The sequence below is a fragment of the Chamaea fasciata genome, unplaced genomic scaffold, assembly GCF_029207755.1.
Source record: "Chamaea fasciata isolate MVZ Bird 193981 ecotype frontalis unplaced genomic scaffold, bChaFas1.0.hap1 SCAF_3, whole genome shotgun sequence".
In the NCBI taxonomy this organism is placed as follows: domain Eukaryota; kingdom Metazoa; phylum Chordata; class Aves; order Passeriformes; family Sylviidae; genus Chamaea; species Chamaea fasciata.
Window position 1 is genome coordinate 28,192,079 of NW_027094088.1, and position 15,401 is coordinate 28,207,479.

A 15,401-nucleotide genomic window follows, 5' to 3' on the forward strand; every position below is an offset into this window, starting at 1 on the left:
CTCCACACCCCTGGTACTTAAGGTCAAGGAGAGCCCAGAGAAGTCATTTTTCACCTGGCCAGCTGGCAGCAATCAACCTATCTTGTCACCCACGTGAGAGTCTGCCTGTCTTCCACGCCGGAGCCACACTTCTACCTGAGGGCCAGGGCTCACACAGCAAGAAGGAACCGGAGCTGTACCAATTAATGCGTGTTCAGGACCGAGCTAGCCGTTGCAGCTCTGAACGCCCGCATTAATGGAAGGCTTCAAAATGCCTTGGGCTAGGTGTCACTCCGTCTGCTTCTGGATATTCTTCTTGGGTTCCAGGCAAATGGAGTCCTGTCTCACGGCATGTGGCATTCTTCCCTTTGTATTAATCAAGGTGGGCTGTGCTGAGAGCAATCATCCCACATCTGTACTTGCCCCTGCCAGCCTGGCATAAGCTTCTTCAAATATTTACTGAAGTAAATTTCAGGGGCTGCCCGCTCACTAAAGACACTGAGTCCAAGAGTGTCACTCAGGGTTGGGGATGGTCATTACCCTGCCCAGAGGGGAGACAAGCTTCGAGCTGCCCCATCATCCTGGCACAACCTTAGTGTGCAAAATTCTGCTGCCCATTAAGAAGTTCTCCCAGTTCTCTACAACTTTGGCCACAGACACGTCCTCACCTAAAACAGGGATATTTCCCACCACGTCAAACACCTTGGTGCATGTGAAGCCCTCTTCTGCGTGCCAAGAAGGGATTTCCACCCCCTTCTGTGTGTGCTCTGGCACCCATTGTGCGGCATGAGGGACACAAGGTTCTCCCTGTGCCTGTGTGCAAAAGCCTTCAAGCAGAGACTCGAGCCCCTCTACCTCACAACTTACGGGGGCCTCCACAACTCCTCTGTGGCCACCTCACACCGCTCGTGCTGCGCACACCTTCTCCACCCACTACCCACGACTTCACCGAATCTGCGGCAAATGCCACAGCAATAGAGAGGCTCAATTCCACGCTTATAATTTACACAGACTCTGCACATGGAATTATAACACTCCTCCCGTGGCTCCTTCCTGCTCTAAAGGTCCCAGGTGAACTCACCAGTAGCTGCTCTTCAGGACGGAGGCTCCAGCAGTACTGTCCTTAGGTCCCATCTGGGCTGCCAAAATGCTGAGGAATCTCCCCTGTGTGACCATTCCAGAGGCACAGGTGACTCCAACAAGCTGATGGGTGACCCGTTTGATTCCCTACCCACACCACTCTCAGCCAGTCAGAGCGGGTATCCGTACCCATTCAACCTCAGGATTCATTCCCCCAGCAGACTCGCAGATGTCACATTCCAGAAAGAGCCACCGGCTCCTGCTGCAGCACTCAGGGTCCGTTCAAATCCCTGGCCTGTGCCACAGCTCCCTGTGCCCTCTGTCATGCAAAGGGTGGCAGTCTCTGGTCCCAGACTCCCACCAGCCAGAGCTCAATCTGCAGCTGGCACTGCAGCTGCACAACCAGCTCCCTGCCCCAAATGGATTCCTCAGCAGCTGCTGGCCTCAGAGACTGCACAGCCTCATCCTGCAAGAAGAGGGGCCTAAAGAAAGCAGCAGAGAGCAGCCCTTCTTACAAGGGCAGGTCCTCAAAGGACAAGGGCAATGGCTTTACAGCGACAGAGGGTAGCTTCGTATGAGATACTGGGAAGAAATTCTTGACTGTCAGGCTGCAGACATACTGGCACGGGTTGCCCAGAGCAGCTGCGGATGCCTGTTTTTCATGTAGGCAAAGTCAGCACAGAAGACACAGACACCAACTTCAGGAATAAATGCAACTTACTGTAATTCAAAACCGCAAAGAATGGGAGAAGGATAAGCTAAGCAATGCATCTAATCGTTACTGTAAAAGACTGCCTACAGTGATGAAGGGAGACACATCACAAGTTACCCTAATCCTTGACCATCATGCAGGTCTGCCCATCAACAGGGGGGGAAGCCAGTGTCAGTCACAGTGAAGGACTGGAGAACCACTGCCAGCAACTGGGAAATCCTGCAGGTGCCTTCCCCTCCAGGCAATGAGGTTTCTGACTGGGCTGCGAGAGAGGCCCATCTTTATGCTGTTGAATAAACAAGCTACCAGAACTACTAGTGCAGGATCATCTGGTTTTTTTCTCCTCTTGGGATGCTCCCCAGGCCTTGGAGGACTCCAGGAGGAACCAAGGAAGTTGTCTGTGATCCTACATCCCAAAAGAAGGCCAGATGTGGCCTTGTCCAGTTTCTGATTAGCGAAAGGCAAATCCACGTTTTGCCGATGAGCGGATCTCGACAACATTTGGTTGGAAGGTTCACGCAGAGGCCAACCTTTGATCAAGAGCTCTGGTTCCTGCCTCAGTCAGGTCCTGTTGATAAAGACTTTGTACTTCAATGTCCCATCCTCCCTCAAATTGTCCAACGACAGCTTCTGAGCCAGGCTCTGAGCAAACTTCTCCAGTACAAACTATCCATCCCTACCAATGGCAGGAAGTCGGAGCTATGTGATTTCCAAGGTCCCTTCCACCCCAAACCATTCCACGGCCCATGGATTCGGTGTTGCCCCTCCCCCAGTGGGCCCCGGTTGCACAGGCCCCCACAGCGCCCCAAACACGGAACCCAGCCCTCAGTGACATCAGCCCCGGGGCCGGGGCCACCACGGGCAGCGCGGCTGCTGCCGGGCACTGCGGCTGTGGCTGTGCTGCTGCACGGAGCCCTCAGTGCTTGCAGCTGACACGTGCCTCTGGCAGCCATGAATCGGCTCGGCCTCCTCGTCCTGCTGACCGTGGCCGCGCTGGCCCACGGCATACAGTACCCCTGCGGGTAAGTGGCCCCAGGCCCTGGGAGGGAGCCGTGGCAACACTTGGGGCCTTCCCTGGAGGGGACCCGCCTGTCCCCCGTGGCTGGGCCACAGCTTCCTACCCACCATGGGGAAGCCTCCGTTCCTTGGACAGACAAACATCCCATGGGCTTCCCTGGCCTGCTGGGCCTGCAAACGCTTGTGGGGAGGGCACAGGGCTGAGCTTCAGCCTGAGCCACAGCAGGCCACGCAGCAGCATGGAAATGACTTTCTGCTTGCAGAGGTTCCTGCGGCCTCCGCGCTCCGCAACCTGACTACTACCCCATGACTTATTCCACCGGCAACGAAGCTTACGACTTCGGCATGACACGCATTGTGGGTGGAGTAGGCGCTCTGGAAGCATCCTGGCCCTGGATCGTCAGCATCCAACATCCCCTTTCACCGAACCTGGGTCATTGGTGTGGAGGGTCCCTCATCACTGCAGATTGGGTCCTCACGGCGGCCCACTGCTTCGACAAGTTTGAGTAAGGCAGACCAGGGAATGGGGACACCCTCGCTACACCAGCAGGTGCCCTGTCAGCAGCCACCACCTGCTACTCCCGTCCCCTTTCCTCTCAGGCAGTCCAGCTGCCACACTGCTCAGGAGAAGCCTGGGCTTGTGCCAAGGCTTCCTAGCGGCCTCCAGCTCGACATTCCCCCAGCCTCATGTGTGTGAGGGCACTCACACCTGCCAGAGCACTGCTCCCTCTCTGCCTTGCCAAGCAGAAGAGAGGCAGCTGCTGGGCTGCTGTGGTACATGGCTCTGCTCCCTCTCAGCCCTCTCTCCATCTTCTTTCCAGTGACATCAGCATGCTGTATGTGGTGCTTGGAGCTACCAAGTTCACTCAGCCGGGCCCTGGGGCCGTAGTTCGCAACGTGAAGCAGGTGGTGGTTCACCCCTACTACAAGCGTGCCGACTTCAGCTACGACATTGCCCTGCTGCAACTGGACGGTTCTGTCCAGTGCAGCGCCTACATCCAGCTGGCCTGTCTGGCTGACCCCGCCCTAGAAGTCTCAAAGCTCAACAACTGCTGGATCGCTGGCTGGGGTTCCACCACTGCAAGATGTGAGTTCCAGCTAAGTGCAGTGGGGAGAGGGTTTGGGCTTCCTCACAGCAGAGTCCAAAGCCAGGCTGAAGGACGTAGCCCGGTGCAGAGATGGGCCTGGCCTGCTCCCCAAAGGCGGGAAGCAGGGACACCGTGCCCTAGCGCCTCTGCGGAGGGAAAGCCGTGCCCAAGGGACAGGGATTCCCCTCAGACGGGGAAGGAGAACTGACATGGGGGTGCTGAGGGCTTATTGCTTTCTCTGCTCACAGCTCAAGGTTCACGTGGTCGCCTGCAGGAGGCCAAGGTCCAGCTCATCAATTCCCAGCTCTGCAACAGCAGTGACTGGTATGCAGGGAAAGTCCACCCCTACAACTTGTGTGCTGGTTACCCACAGGGCGCCATCGACGCCTGCCAGGTATGAATGTGTCACGAGCCTCTCAGCCCCCAGCAGCACCAGCAGCCCTGGCAGCGCTGCCCAAACACAGCCCAGGGTCTGCTTTGCCCCGGCCAGTTCTCCCGGTCACCCTCCCAGCCCCAGCTCCCCCCCAGCTGCTGGGGCGGGGGGGGGGGGGGGGCTTCCTACACACTCCTCATCCACTCCTACTTGCCCAGTGCCCCCCTTGTGCCAGAAAGCCCAGAAAGCCCAGCTAGCGCTCTCGGCAGCGCAGAGATCCGGGTGCCAAACATCCATGCTCTGCACATCCAGGACTCCTGCCTTGTGCAGAGAGGACACAGAGAGCCCTACCCTACAGGACCCCAAGCCATTCACAGCCAAGGCTCTGGAGGCTCCAGCCTCTGAGGAGAGCCTTCCTCTGCCTGGAATACAGTTCTGGCAGGGGCTGTGAGAGAAGAGGAGACAGCCCCGGTGCTGGCAGGGGCCACTCAACACCACCTTAATCCTCTCTGCTCTATTGCAGGGCGACAGTGGTGGTCCTCTCATGTGCAAGGACAGCACCGCCGAGTACTGGTGGGTTGTCGGCATAACCAGCTGGGGAGAAGGCTGCGCCAGACCAAAGCAGCCTGGAATCTACATCTCCACTCGGCACTTCTATCACTGGATTGACTACAACATGCGTGCATACCACACCGCTGAAAGTGCTTCCTGAGCAGCAGGACAGGCAGGATCCAGGGCAGGCTGCAGTGCACCACAGCCCTTTCCTGCTGGGGCAATGCCTGCTGATCCAAAGGCAGCCTCAGTGTCAAAACCCTGCTCTGTCCCACCCACATTTCTCTCCGGTGTGCAGGCAAACACTGGAGTTGATCTAATTGTTGAAATAAAGCTAGCTTTGTTCACAGGGAACCATCTTTTCGGTGTAATTCCAGTTCCTGGGAAGGGCAACAAGTGCCACCTTCGGCACCTGCAGAATGAGCCTGAGGCACAAAGGGACAGAGTGGCTCCAGAGAGCACCAGTGTGCCTGGTCAGAGAGGAGAGTGCCCTGAGCCACCATGGGCTGGAGGAACCCGGTACACCAAGCCTAGGAAGGGGATAGGACAAAAGCAGACACCTTGGGGACAGTGCTCAAATGCCCGTGGGCTGATGATTTAGGGCCTGGTGTAGGCTTGGGCAAAGAGAACAGACCAGAGACAGTCCCAAGCATGACAAGGGAAGCTCCTGCCTCCTGAGTGGACTGCCAGTGATGGCTTGGGAGGGCTGACCTGAAACAGAGATTGGACAGAGATAAAAAAGGAAGTAGGTATTTCTTGAAAGGCCTCCAGAATCCACCTTGGCCAGGACAGGAGCCTGATCAGGGCTATCCACAAGTTGGACAAATAATGGCCACAAAATGGCTGCCGGGTCACAAGATCTTAAGTTTTTATTAAGTTTTGGTCCATTTGCATATTGGGGTTTAATTGTCCAATTGCAGCTTCGGGTTGTGGGGTCTCATCCTTCTTGTTTTCTCTCTTCAGTCCGCTGTTGTTTATGCTGTTGGCCTGAAAGTTGTCCTTGGTCCTCAGCAGGAAAAGGATTTGTTTGTCTACTTACTCTATGAAAAGAGCCTACTAGCACTTAATGCGAGGCTCAGAACTACACCCCTAAGCAGCACAGAATCTGAAACTAGGAAAGCTAAAGCTTAAGGCCCGTCACCAGTGCCCTAAGGCAGAGCCAGAGTTCACAGGTAGTAAAGGGGGACTGATGTGCTGGGCGGTCACACTTCACAGATACTCAAAGGAAGAGCTGGGCTCATTCTGGGGAGAGGAACCTGGCAGAAACAGTAGGAGAGCACACCGGGAATGCCATGGAAGGCCAAAGTGAGTGGGCCAACAGCAGCTGCAACACCGAGGCTGTTCACAGGCAGGGAGGGCCAAGCCTGGGAGCCATGGGAAAAAGATCCCTGGGCTTGGCTCCAAATTTGGGAGGAGACAAAGGCAGAGACAGGGAGGAGTCAAGGAAGATGAGGTTGCTGTGTAAGTCTGGCAAACGGAGAGAAGGAGCAGTCAAAGATCCAGCTGCACAGACACAAACTGCAGCTTGCCGTGCTTCCTTGTCTGAGTGCTGCACATAAGCACCACAGGATGGGCAAGAACCTTCTTATCTCGACTCACTAATTAACAAATCCTCTACAAACTGTACAAATTTGCCCCAGAATTTATACTCTTTTCAATCAAAGCTCAATATTTGGGGCGGTGGGACGGGCAAAGAAAAAAATGACAGCCTAATGCCACGGGGAAGACAGTTGTTGAAGGCAGTTGCTGTCTTTTCCAGGTGAAGGCAAGTGAACACTGACTTTCTAAATATACTGGAATGTTGCGGTGTGAAAATTATTACTTTGCAACTTTACGTAGAATGGTTTGTTCCAGATTACCCCGTGTTCCAACCCCTTTGGTTTTTCCCTAGTTGTGGCTCCTGTCCATCTCCCTGCAACCCTGCCCAGACTCTGGTGGGGGGCTGGGGTGATTGGCAGAGCCTATGACTTCTCCGCCCTGTAGCGTGTATCAGATGCCCTGCGTACTGTCTTTTTGTCCTGGTAACTCCCACCCCCCATGGTATTGGTCCTGGGCTAATCCCTGCCCCTCTCCACACCCCTGGTACTTAAGGTCAAGGAGAGCCCAGAGAAGTCATTTTTCACCTGGCCAGCTGGCAGCAATCAACCTATCTTGTCACCCACGTGAGAGTCTGCCTGTCTTCCACGCCGGAGCCACACTTCTACCTGAGGGCCAGGGCTCACACAGCAAGAAGGAACCGGAGCTGTACCAATTAATGCGTGTTCAGGACCGAGCTAGCCGTTGCAGCTCTGAACGCCCGCATTAATGGAAGGCTTCAAAATGCCTTGGGCTAGGTGTCACTCCGTCTGCTTCTGGATATTCTTCTTGGGTTCCAGGCAAATGGAGTCCTGTCTCACGGCATGTGGCATTCTTCCCTTTGTATTAATCAAGGTGGGCTGTGCTGAGAGCAATCATCCCACATCTGTACTTGCCCCTGCCAGCCTGGCATAAGCTTCTTCAAATATTTACTGAAGTAAATTTCAGGGGCTGCCCGCTCACTAAAGACACTGAGTCCAAGAGTGTCACTCAGGGTTGGGGATGGTCATTACCCTGCCCAGAGGGGAGACAAGCTTCGAGCTGCCCCATCATCCTGGCACAACCTTAGTGTGCAAAATTCTGCTGCCCATTAAGAAGTTCTCCCAGTTCTCTACAACTTTGGCCACAGACACGTCCTCACCTAAAACAGGGATATTTCCCACCACGTCAAACACCTTGGTGCATGTGAAGCCCTCTTCTGCGTGCCAAGAAGGGATTTCCACCCCCTTCTGTGTGTGCTCTGGCACCCATTGTGCGGCATGAGGGACACAAGGTTCTCCCTGTGCCTGTCTGCAAAAGCCTTCAAGCAGAGACTCGAGCCCCTCTACCTCACAACTTACGGGGGCCTCCACAACTCCTCTGTGGCCACCTCACACCGCTCGTGCTGCGCACACCTTCTCCACCCACTACCCACGACTTCACCGAATCTGCGGCAAATGCCACAGCAATAGAGAGGCTCAATTCCACGCTTATAATTTACACAGACTCTGCACATGGAATTATAACACTCCTCCCGTGGCTCCTTCCTGCTCTAAAGGTCCCAGGTGAACTCACCAGTAGCTGCTCTTCAGGACGGAGGCTCCAGCAGTACTGTCCTTAGGTCCCATCTGGGCTGCCAAAATGCTGAGGAATCTCCCCTGTGTGACCATTCCAGAGGCACAGGTGACTCCAACAAGCTGATGGGTGACCCGTTTGATTCCCTACCCACACCACTCTCAGCCAGTCAGAGCGGGTATCCGTACCCATTCAACCTCAGGATTCATTCCCCCAGCAGACTCGCAGATGTCACATTCCAGAAAGAGCCACCGGCTCCTGCTGCAGCACTCAGGGTCCGTTCAAATCCCTGGCCTGTGCCACAGCTCCCTGTGCCCTCTGTCATGCAAAGGGTGGCAGTCTCTGGTCCCAGACTCCCACCAGCCAGAGCTCAATCTGCAGCTGGCACTGCAGCTGCACAACCAGCTCCCTGCCCCAAATGGATTCCTCAGCAGCTGCTGGCCTCAGAGACTGCACAGCCTCATCCTGCAAGAAGAGGGGCCTAAAGAAAGCAGCAGAGAGCAGCCCTTCTTACAAGGGCAGGTCCTCAAAGGACAAGGGCAATGGCTTTACAGCGACAGAGGGTAGCTTCGTATGAGATACTGGGAAGAAATTCTTGACTGTCAGGCTGCAGACATACTGGCACGGGTTGCCCAGAGCAGCTGCGGATGCCTGTTTTTCATGTAGGCAAAGTCAGCACAGAAGACACAGACACCAACTTCAGGAATAAATGCAACTTACTGTAATTCAAAACCGCAAAGAATGGGAGAAGGATAAGCTAAGCAATGCATCTAATCGTTACTGTAAAAGACTGCCTACAGTGATGAAGGGAGACACATCACAAGTTACCCTAATCCTTGACCATCATGCAGGTCTGCCCATCAACGGGGGGGGAAGCCAGTGTCAGTCACAGTGAAGGACTGGAGAACCACTGCCAGCAACTGGGAAATCCTGCAGGTGCCTTCCCCTCCAGGCAATGAGGTTTCTGACTGGGCTGCGAGAGAGGCCCATCTTTATGCTGTTGAATAAACAAGCTACCAGAACTTCTAGTGCAGGATCATCTGGTTTTTTCTCCTCTTGGGATGCTCCCCAGGCCTTGGAGGACTCCAGGAGGAACCAAGGAAGTTGTCTGTGATCCTACATCCCAAAAGAAGGCCAGATGTGGCCTTGTCCAGTTTCTGATTAGCGAAAGGCAAATCCACGTTTTGCCGATGAGCGGATCTCGACAACATTTGGTTGGAAGGTTCACGCAGAGGCCAACCTTTGATCAAGAGCTCTGGTTCCTGCCTCAGTCAGGTCCTGTTGATAAAGACTTTGTACTTCAATGTCCCATCCTCCCTCAAATTGTCCAACGACAGCTTCTGAGCCAGGCTCTGAGCAAACTTCTCCAGTACAAACTATCCATCCCTACCAATGGCAGGAAGTCGGAGCTATGTGATTTCCAAGGTCCCTTCCACCCCAAACCATTCCACGGCCCATGGATTCGGTGTTGCCCCTCCCCCAGTGGGCCCCGGTTGCACAGGCCCCCACAGCGCCCCAAACACGGAACCCAGCCCTCAGTGACATCAGCCCCGGGGCCGGGGCCACCACGGGCAGCGCGGCTGCTGCCGGGCACTGCGGCTGTGGCTGTGCTGCTGCACGGAGCCCTCAGTGCTTGCAGCTGACACGTGCCTCTGGCAGCCATGAATCGGCTCGGCCTCCTCGTCCTGCTGACCGTGGCCGCGCTGGCCCACGGCATACAGTACCCCTGCGGGTAAGTGGCCCCAGGCCCTGGGAGGGAGCCGTGGCAACACTTGGGGCCTTCCCTGGAGGGGACCCGCCTGTCCCCTGTGTCTGGGCCACAGCTTCCTACCCACCATGGGGAAGCCTCCGTTCCTTGGACAGACAAACATCCCATGGGCTTCCCTGGCCTGCTGGGCCTGCAAACGCTTGTGGGGAGGGCACAGGGCTGAGCTTCAGCCTGAGCCACAGCAGGCCACGCAGCAGCATGGAAATGACTTTCTGCTTGCAGAGGTTCCTGCGGCCTCCGCGCTCCGCAACCTGACTACTACCCCATGACTTATTCCACCGGCAACGAAGCTTACGACTTTGGCATGACACGCATTGTGGGTGGAGTAGGCGCTCTGGAAGCATCCTGGCCCTGGATCGTCAGCATCCAACATCCCCTTTCACCGAACCTGGGTCATTGGTGTGGAGGGTCCCTCATCACTGCAGATTGGGTCCTCACGGCGGCCCACTGCTTCGACAAGTTTGAGTAAGGCAGACCAGGGAATGGGGACACCCTCGCTACACCAGCAGGTGCCCTGTCAGCAGCCACCACCTGCTACTCCCGTCCCCTTTCCTCTCAGGCAGTCCAGCTGCCACACTGCTCAGGAGAAGCCTGGGCTTGTGCCAAGGCTTCCTAGCGGCCTCCAGCTCGACATTCCCCCAGCCTCATGTGTGTGAGGGCACTCACACCTGCCAGAGCACTGCTCCCTCTCTGCCTTGCCAAGCAGAAGAGAGGCAGCTGCTGGGCTGCTGTGGTACATGGCTCTGCTCCCTCTCAGCCCTCTCTCCATCTTCTTTCCAGTGACATCAGCATGCTGTATGTGGTGCTTGGAGCTACCAAGTTCACTCAGCCGGGCCCTGGGGCCGTAGTTCGCAACGTGAAGCAGGTGGTGGTTCACCCCTACTACAAGCGTGCCGACTTCAGCTACGACATTGCCCTGCTGCAACTGGACGGTTCTGTCCAGTGCAGCGCCTACATCCAGCTGGCCTGTCTGGCTGACCCCGCCCTAGAAGTCTCAAAGCTCAACAACTGCTGGATCGCTGGCTGGGGTTCCACCACTGCAAGATGTGAGTTCCAGCTAAGTGCAGTGGGGAGAGGGTTTGGGCTTCCTCACAGCAGAGTCCAAAGCCAGGCTGAAGGACGTAGCCCGGTGCAGAGATGGGCCTGGCCTGCTCCCCAAAGGCGGGAAGCAGGGACACCGTGCCCTAGCGCCTCTGCGGAGGGAAAGCCGTGCCCAAGGGACAGGGATTCCCCTCAGACGGGGAAGGAGAACTGACATGGGGGTGCTGAGGGCTTATTGCTTTCTCTGCTCACAGCTCAAGGTTCACGTGGTCGCCTGCAGGAGGCCAAGGTCCAGCTCATCAATTCCCAGCTCTGCAACAGCAGTGACTGGTATGCAGGGAAAGTCCACCCCTACAACTTGTGTGCTGGTTACCCACAGGGCGCCATCGACGCCTGCCAGGTATGAATGTGTCACGAGCCTCTCAGCCCCCAGCAGCACCAGCAGCCCTGGCAGCGCTGCCCAAACACAGCCCAGGGTCTGCTTTGCCCCGGCCAGTTCTCCCGGTCACCCTCCCAGCCCCAGCTCCCCCCCAGCTGCTGGGGCGGGGGGGGGCTTCCTACACACTCCCCATCCACTCCTACTTGCCCAGTGCCCCCCTTGTGCCAGAAAGCCCAGAAAGCCCAGCTAGCGCTCTCGGCAGCGCAGAGATCCGGGTGCCAAACATCCATGCTCTGCACATCCAGGACTCCTGCCTTGTGCAGAGAGGACACAGAGAGCCCTACCCTACAGGACCCCAAGCCATTCACAGCCAAGGCTCTGGAGGCTCCAGCCTCTGAGGAGAGCCTTCCTCTGCCTGGAATACAGTTCTGGCAGGGGCTGTGAGAGAAGAGGAGACAGCCCCGGTGCTGGCAGGGGCCACTCAACACCACCTTAATCCTCTCTGCTCTATTGCAGGGCGACAGTGGTGGTCCTCTCATGTGCAAGGACAGCACCGCCGAGTACTGGTGGGTTGTCGGCATAACCAGCTGGGGAGAAGGCTGCGCCAGACCAAAGCAGCCTGGAATCTACATCTCCACTCGGCACTTCTATCACTGGATTGACTACAACATGCGTGCATACCACACCGCTGAAAGTGCTTCCTGAGCAGCAGGACAGGCAGGATCCAGGGCAGGCTGCAGTGCACCACAGCCCTTTCCTGCTGGGGCAATGCCTGCTGATCCAAAGGCAGCCTCAGTGTCAAAACCCTGCTCTGTCCCACCCACATTTCTCTCCGGTGTGCAGGCAAACACTGGAGTTGATCTAATTGTTGAAATAAAGCTAGCTTTGTTCACAGGGAACCATCTTTTCAGTGTAATTCCAATTCCTGGGAAGGGCAACAAGTGCCACCTTCGGCACCTGCAGAATGAGCCTGAGGCACAAAGGGACAGAGTGGCTCCAGAGAGCACCAGTGTGCCTGGTCAGAGAGGAGAGTGCCCTGAGCCACCATGGGCTGGAGGAACCCGGTACACCAAGCCTAGGAAGGGGATAGGACAAAAGCAGACACCTTGGGGACAGTGCTCAAATGCCCGTGGGCTGATGATTTAGGGCCTGGTGTAGGCTTGGGCAAAGAGAACAGACCAGAGACAGTCCCAAGCATGACAAGGGAAGCTCCTGCCTCCTGAGTGGACTGCCAGTGATGGCTTGGGAGGGCTGACCTGAAACAGAGATTGGACAGAGATAAAAAAGGAAGTAGGTATTTCTTGAAAGGCCTCCAGAATCCACCTTGGCCAGGACAGGAGCCTGATCAGGGCTATCCACAAGTTGGACAAATAATGGCCACAAAATGGCTGCCGGGTCACAAGATCTTAAGTTTTTATTAAGTTTTGGTCCATTTGCATATTGGGGTTTAATTGTCCAATTGCAGCTTCGGGTTGTGGGGTCTCATCCTTCTTGTTTTCTCTCTTCAGTCCGCTGTTGTTTATGCTGTTGGCCTGAAAGTTGTCCTTGGTCCTCAGCAGGAAAAGGATTTGTTTGTCTACTTACTCTATGAAAAGAGCCTACTAGCACTTAATGCGAGGCTCAGAACTACACCCCTAAGCAGCACAGAATCTGAAACTAGGAAAGCTAAAGCTTAAGGCCCGTCACCAGTGCCCTAAGGCAGAGCCAGAGTTCACAGGTAGTAAAGGGGGACTGATGTGCTGGGCGGTCACACTTCACAGATACTCAAAGGAAGAGCTGGGCTCATTCTGGGGAGAGGAACCTGGCAGAAACAGTAGGAGAGCACACCGGGAATGCCATGGAAGGCCAAAGTGAGTGGGCCAACAGCAGCTGCAACACCGAGGCTGTTCACAGGCAGGGAGGGCCAAGCCTGGGAGCCATGGGAAAAAGATCCCTGGGCTTGGCTCCAAATTTGGGAGGAGACAAAGGCAGAGACAGGGAGGAGTCAAGGAAGATGAGGTTGCTGTGTAAGTCTGGCAAACGGAGAGAAGGAGCAGTCAAAGATCCAGCTGCACAGACACAAACTGCAGCTTGCCGTGCTTCCTTGTCTGAGTGCTGCACATAAGCACCACAGGATGGGCAAGAACCTTCTTATCTCGACTCACTAATTAACAAATCCTCTACAAACTGTACAAATTTGCCCCAGAATTTATACTCTTTTCAATCAAAGCTCAATATTTGGGGCGGTGGGACGGGCAAAGAAAAAAATGACAGCCTAATGCCACGGGGAAGACAGTTGTTGAAGGCAGTTGCTGTCTTTTCCAGGTGAAGGCAAGTGAACACTGACTTTCTAAATATACTGGAATGTTGCGGTGTGAAAATTATTACTTTGCAACTTTACGTAGAATGGTTTGTTCCAGATTACCCCGTGTTCCAACCCCTTTGGTTTTTCCCTAGTTGTGGCTCCTGTCCATCTCCCTGCAACCCTGCCCAGACTCTGGTGGGGGGCTGGGGTGATTGGCAGAGCCTATGACTTCTCCGCCCTGTAGCGTGTATCAGGATGCCCTGCGTACTGTCTTTTTGTCCTGGTAACTCCCACCCCCCATGGTATTGGTCCTGGGCTAATCCCTGCCCCTCTCCACACCCCTGGTACTTAAGGTCAAGGAGAGCCCAGAGAAGTCATTTTTCACCTGGCCAGCTGGCAGCAATCAACCTATCTTGTCACCCACGTGAGAGTCTGCCTGTCTTCCACGCCGGAGCCACACTTCTACCTGAGGGCCAGGGCTCACACAGCAAGAAGGAACCGGAGCTGTACCAATTAATGCGTGTTCAGGACCGAGCTAGCCGTTGCAGCTCTGAACGCCCGCATTAATGGAAGGCTTCAAAATGCCTTGGGCTAGGTGTCACTCCGTCTGCTTCTGGATATTCTTCTTGGGTTCCAGGCAAATGGAGTCCTGTCTCACGGCATGTGGCATTCTTCCCTTTGTATTAATCAAGGTGGGCTGTGCTGAGAGCAATCATCCCACATCTGTACTTGCCCCTGCCAGCCTGGCATAAGCTTCTTCAAATATTTACTGAAGTAAATTTCAGGGGCTGCCCGCTCACTAAAGACACTGAGTCCAAGAGTGTCACTCAGGGTTGGGGATGGTCATTACCCTGCCCAGAGGGGAGACAAGCTTCGAGCTGCCCCATCATCCTGGCACAACCTTAGTGTGCAAAATTCTGCTGCCCATTAAGAAGTTCTCCCAGTTCTCTACAACTTTGGCCACAGACACGTCCTCACCTAAAACAGGGATATTTCCCACCACGTCAAACACCTTGGTGCATGTGAAGCCCTCTTCTGCGTGCCAAGAAGGGATTTCCACCCCCTTCTGTGTGTGCTCTGGCACCCATTGTGCGGCATGAGGGACACAAGGTTCTCCCTGTGCCTGTCTGCAAAAGCCTTCAAGCAGAGACTCGAGCCCCTCTACCTCACAACTTACGGGGGCCTCCACAACTCCTCTGTGGCCACCTCACACCGCTCGTGCTGCGCACACCTTCTCCACCCACTACCCACGACTTCACCGAATCTGCGGCAAATGCCACAGCAATAGAGAGGCTCAATTCCACGCTTATAATTTACACAGACTCTGCACATGGAATTATAACACTCCTCCCGTGGCTCCTTCCTGCTCTAAAGGTCCCAGGTGAACTCACCAGTAGCTGCTCTTCAGGACGGAGGCTCCAGCAGTACTGTCCTTAGGTCCCATCTGGGCTGCCAAAATGCTGAGGAATCTCCCCTGTGTGACCATTCCAGAGGCACAGGTGACTCCAACAAGCTGATGGGTGACCCGTTTGATTCCCTACCCACACCACTCTCAGCCAGTCAGAGCGGGTATCCGTACCCATTCAACCTCAGGATTCATTCCCCCAGCAGACTCGCAGATGTCACATTCCAGAAAGAGCCACCGGCTCCTGCTGCAGCACTCAGGGTCCGTTCAAATCCCTGGCCTGTGCCACAGCTCCCTGTGCCCTCTGTCATGCAAAGGGTGGCAGTCTCTGGTCCCAGACTCCCACCAGCCAGAGCTCAATCTGCAGCTGGCACTGCAGCTGCACAACCAGCTCCCTGCCCCAAATGGATTCCTCAGCAGCTGCTGGCCTCAGAGACTGCACAGCCTCATCCTGCAAGAAGAGGGGCCTAAAGAAAGCAGCAGAGAGCAGCCCTTCTTACAAGGGCAGGTCCTCAAAGGACAAGGGCAATGGCTTTACAGCGACAGAGGGTAGCTTCGTATGAGATACTGGGAAGAAATTCTTGACTGTCAGGC

At 55.4% G+C, this 15,401-nt stretch overlaps 2 protein-coding genes across 2 annotated transcripts; both read left to right on the plus strand.

Moving 5' to 3' along the window:
* The first annotated feature begins 3,094 nt into the window (after positions 1-3,094).
* Positions 3,095-4,961, plus strand: LOC136287504 (acrosin-like). Its single transcript, XM_066180287.1, has 4 exons — positions 3,095-3,294; positions 3,610-3,875; positions 4,125-4,270; positions 4,773-4,961. Exons 1-4 carry the CDS (start codon positions 3,095-3,097, stop codon positions 4,959-4,961), a joined length of 801 nt encoding a protein of 266 aa, XP_066036384.1.
* A 5,002-nt stretch (positions 4,962-9,963) lies between these two features.
* Positions 9,964-11,823, plus strand: LOC136287505 (acrosin-like). Its single transcript, XM_066180288.1, has 4 exons — positions 9,964-10,163; positions 10,479-10,744; positions 10,994-11,139; positions 11,635-11,823. The coding sequence occupies exons 1-4, from the start codon at positions 9,964-9,966 to the stop codon at positions 11,821-11,823; spliced, it is 801 nt and encodes a 266-aa protein (XP_066036385.1).
* The last annotated feature ends 3,578 nt before the right edge of the window (positions 11,824-15,401 follow it).